At 39.9% G+C, this 656-nt stretch overlaps 1 protein-coding gene across 1 annotated transcript in view; it reads right to left on the reverse strand.

The window, feature by feature from the left end:
- LOC104748876 overlaps positions 1-656 on the reverse strand; it is a 7676-nt gene that overhangs the window by 4035 nt on the left and 2985 nt on the right. Inside the window, exon 2 of the mRNA XM_010470457.1 lies at positions 253-574. Within this exon, the coding sequence (XP_010468759.1) occupies positions 253-574 (322 nt within the window). The remainder of the gene's footprint in view (positions 1-252; positions 575-656) is intronic.

Raw genomic sequence — 656 nt, forward strand, 5'->3', positions numbered from 1 at the left:
GTCTTAGCAACTCCAAAGTGACCCATTAGACCACCTCCATGTGCTTCCCTTAAAAACAATTCTCTCAAAGAAGAGTGAGGCACACAAAGTTTATTTTCAAAGAACAGATAACCCTCATGTCGATAATACTTTCCAAAAGCAAACTTCTCACAAGATTGAAATATTTTACTAAAATCAGAATCATCAGCATACAAGTCCTTTATTTGCTCAAAACCAAGCAATCTTGCATCCAAAGAAGTAAGCAAAACATACCTGCGAGATAATGCGTCGGCAACGACATTATCCTTACCTTTTTTGTACTTGATAACATATGGGAATGTTTCAATGAATTCGACCCACCGCGCATGACGTTTGTTGAGCTTTTGTTGACCCTTGAGGTGATTAAGAGACTCGTGGTCAGTATGAGTGACAAACTCCTTCGGCCAGAGATAGTGTTGCCACATTTGTAGGGCTCGGACCAAAGCGTAAAGCTCTTTGTCGTAGGTCGGATAATTGAGTGTAGCTCCTCCAAGTTTCTCACTGAAGAAAGCTATGGGCTTATGATCCTGCATCAAAACAGCTCCAATACCTATCCCTGAGGCATCACACTCAATCTCAAAAGTTTTCATAAAATTTGGAAGAATTAAAACAGGGGAATTAGTAAGCTTCTCTTTCAA

Source organism: Camelina sativa, chromosome 15, assembly GCF_000633955.1.
Source record: "Camelina sativa cultivar DH55 chromosome 15, Cs, whole genome shotgun sequence".
Classification (NCBI taxonomy): Eukaryota; Viridiplantae; Streptophyta; class Magnoliopsida; order Brassicales; family Brassicaceae; genus Camelina; species Camelina sativa.